The sequence below is a fragment of the Phyllobates terribilis genome, unplaced genomic scaffold (assembly GCF_046119375.1).
Source record: "Phyllobates terribilis strain yellow unplaced genomic scaffold, ASM4611937v1 Scaffold_7__3_contigs__length_470593459, whole genome shotgun sequence".
NCBI lineage: Eukaryota > Metazoa > Chordata > Amphibia > Anura > Dendrobatidae > Phyllobates > Phyllobates terribilis.
The window spans coordinates 165,530,540-165,533,522 of NW_027362767.1; the positions used below are offsets into that span (position 1 = coordinate 165,530,540).

The window sequence follows — 2,983 nt, forward strand, 5'->3', positions numbered from 1 at the left end:
GATGGTGCTCCATCTCATACATCCATCTCTACAACAAAGTTCCTCCAGGCAAAAAAGATCAAGGTGCTCAAGGACTGGCCAGCCCAGTCACCAGACATGAATATCATTGAGCATGTTTGGGGAAGGATGAAAGAGGAAGCTTGGAAAACAAAACAAAATAATCTAGATGAACTCTGGGAGGCATGTAAGACGGTATTCTTTGCTATTCCTGATGACTTCATTAATAAATTGTATGAATCATTGTTGAACCGCATGGATGCAGTCCTTCAAGCTCATGGAAGTCACACAAAATATTAAATATGACTCTAATAGCACCACAACTTCATTCACCAATGTTATGCAACATATATTTGTATTTTAAGATAATTATTTGTTTGAATATCACATTACTTTATGTGGGCGACAAAACTTTTGTCTTGCAAAAATCTGACCATTCTGTGTTCATTAAATGATCAATATTTCACCATTGATGCCAATTTATTTTCTTAACCTAAACCAAATTTGGGAGGGTTTCAGCTTTCAAAAGAGTAATTTATAAAACCAATGGATAAATTTAACGTCAGGTTATAAGCTTTTATTTATATAACATGGATAAGCGACATAACTTCTGTCAGGGAGTATATAGTGCCAACATATCCCACAGTGCTTTACAATTCAGAAAATTTACATACATTATGGGCACTGTCCCCAATGGGGCTTACAATCTATGTTCCCTATCAGTATATCTTTGGAGTGTGGGAGGAGACCGGAGAACCAGGAGGAAATCCTGGCAAACAAGGGAAGAACATAAAAACTCCTTGCAGATGGTGTCCTTGGTGGGATTTGAACCCAGGACCCCAGAGCTGCAAGGCTGCAGTGCTAACCACTTAGCCACGGTGCTGTCCATACAACGATAGTGGGCTTTTTTTTCCTATTTGCCTTAATCGAATGGCAAATTGTTCCAATTCACTTTGCCGGGTCCAGCAAATTTCCTAAAGTTTGACATGAATTTGATTCATATCAACCCAATTTGACAGTCTCTAATAGCCACGCAATGCCATACTGTAGTTGCCTATAAGACTCCATTAATATAAACCATACAATGTGGTATATATGTTTTTTCCTTACGCCTCAGCATGGAATAGCCTAGTCTACTACACTATTCCATAGAACAATTAAAAAGGTCTTCTTATCCTTCTTGGCCCAGTATGTACCTAAACAACACTTTTTCATTTCCCTATCAGTATGTTTGGTTTATGCCTGTCTCAGCTTTCTTGACATTAAACATATTTTATAAATGAAGTGTGAATAGAGATTTACTTTTTGACGACATCTACAAGTTTTGGATGCTGCTGTAATACTCAAGTATTTCACCAACATTATGCTCCTCACATTTTGTTTCAGATACAGGCTAAGTTATATGGAGAACTCAAATCAGACAAGTCCGAACGTTTTCTTTCTACTTGGCTTATCTACTGTTCCTCACCTTCAGGTTATAAGTTTCCTTATTTTCTTGGTAATGTACATGAGTACATTTTCAGGAAACCTCTTACTTATTATTGTAGTGAGCACCAACACAACCTTACACACCCCTATGTACTTCTTTTTGAGTAATCTCTCTGTTATTGACATCAGCTTCTCCTCCAGCATTGTTCCCGTACTCCTCAAAAATACTTTATCCAAGGACAGGAGTATTTCCTTACTTGCCTGTGCTTTTCAGATGTTCTTTGCATTGGTACTTGGGGCAACAGAATGCATTTTACTATCAGTCATGGCTTATGACAGGTTTGCCGCCATCTGTAAACCATTACATTACAACACTATTATGAACAAGAAGGTGTATATTTGCTTAGCTCTTCTATCATGGAGCATGGGTGTGATAAATGCTCTAATACATGTTACCCTCATTTTCCAGTTACCCTTCTGTAGGTCTCATGAAGTCAAAAATTTCTTTTGTGAGGTGCCTCCTTTCTTAAGACTATCCTGCAAAGAGCCTTGGCTCAATGAGGTTGCAATGTATGTAGCAACCGGGATCTTTGTTATGTTTGCTTTCTTCTTGACAGTAGTTTCATATGTACAAATCATTTCCACAGTTTTGAAGATTCGCTCCTCAGAAGGAAGACAGAAAGCTTTCTCTACATGCGCCTCTCACCTCACTGTAGTCTCCATTTTTTATGGAACCCTCATGTTCGTGTATCTTCAGCCTCGATCTTCTTTCTCTTTGGAAACACGCAAGACTGTTTCTGTTCTCTATACGGCAGTCACTCCTATGTTGAATCCCATCATCTACAGCATTAGAAACAAGGATGTTAAGAACTGTGCACTAAAGCTTATGAAAAAGCTTAAAACAGAAAGCGGGGTTTCATAGCAAACATGAAAATGAACATCCATTGCAGTGTCATGTTTTATTACCCAATAAAGAATGGAAGAAGTCATGGAAGAAGGCACTAATTAATACTACCTTCTTTGCTAAAGGTGGTAAGAACTAGAGATGAGAGAATATTTCAATATTCTGTTGGGATTACGATCAACGATTCTGCAATATTCACCAATTTATTTGTCGAATATTCACCGAACATATTGGATTCTATATTGGATTCGAACTATTGGATTCAATAGGGGGCAAAGTCAAAGGCATACACAATGCCTTGAAATGGGCCCAAAAGCTGCCAAAACACATTAAATTAGAGGCAGACACCATGAAAATGGCCTTAATTGACCCACAGTACAAATTTTATAATGGCACAGCAGCAATCAGCCATGTGCCACGCATGAGGTATCAGGGTCTGGGCCAGCATTTACTGCTTTGAATTGAACTTAAAATTAAGATGAGGTGGGTGAGGGATCGGTGTAGGTCTGCTGTGCTGGGAGCCCTGATACCTCATGCAACAGCTCAACCTGCTTTTATGCTCAGCCACACTCAGATGACAGAAAAATCATCTTCATAGATTAGTATTGGTACAAAAAATTAAGGATAGTAACACGGGTAGTTGACTGAAAGTAA

At 38.5% G+C, this 2,983-nt stretch overlaps 1 protein-coding gene across 1 annotated transcript; it reads left to right on the forward strand.

Annotated features, from left to right (window-relative positions):
- The first annotated feature begins 1,360 nt into the window (after positions 1-1,360).
- On the forward strand, positions 1,361-2,347 carry LOC141153024 (olfactory receptor 10A3-like). Its single transcript, XM_073637697.1, has one exon. The coding sequence runs from the start codon at positions 1,361-1,363 to the stop codon at positions 2,345-2,347; it is 987 nt and encodes a 328-aa protein (XP_073493798.1).
- The last annotated feature ends 636 nt before the right edge of the window (positions 2,348-2,983 follow it).

What these genes read in the sequence shown, in the direction of transcription:
- LOC141153024 (XM_073637697.1), top strand. Translation starts at nt 1,361, where the DNA reads ATGCTCCTCACATTTTGTTTCAGATACAGGCTAAGTTATATGGAGAAC.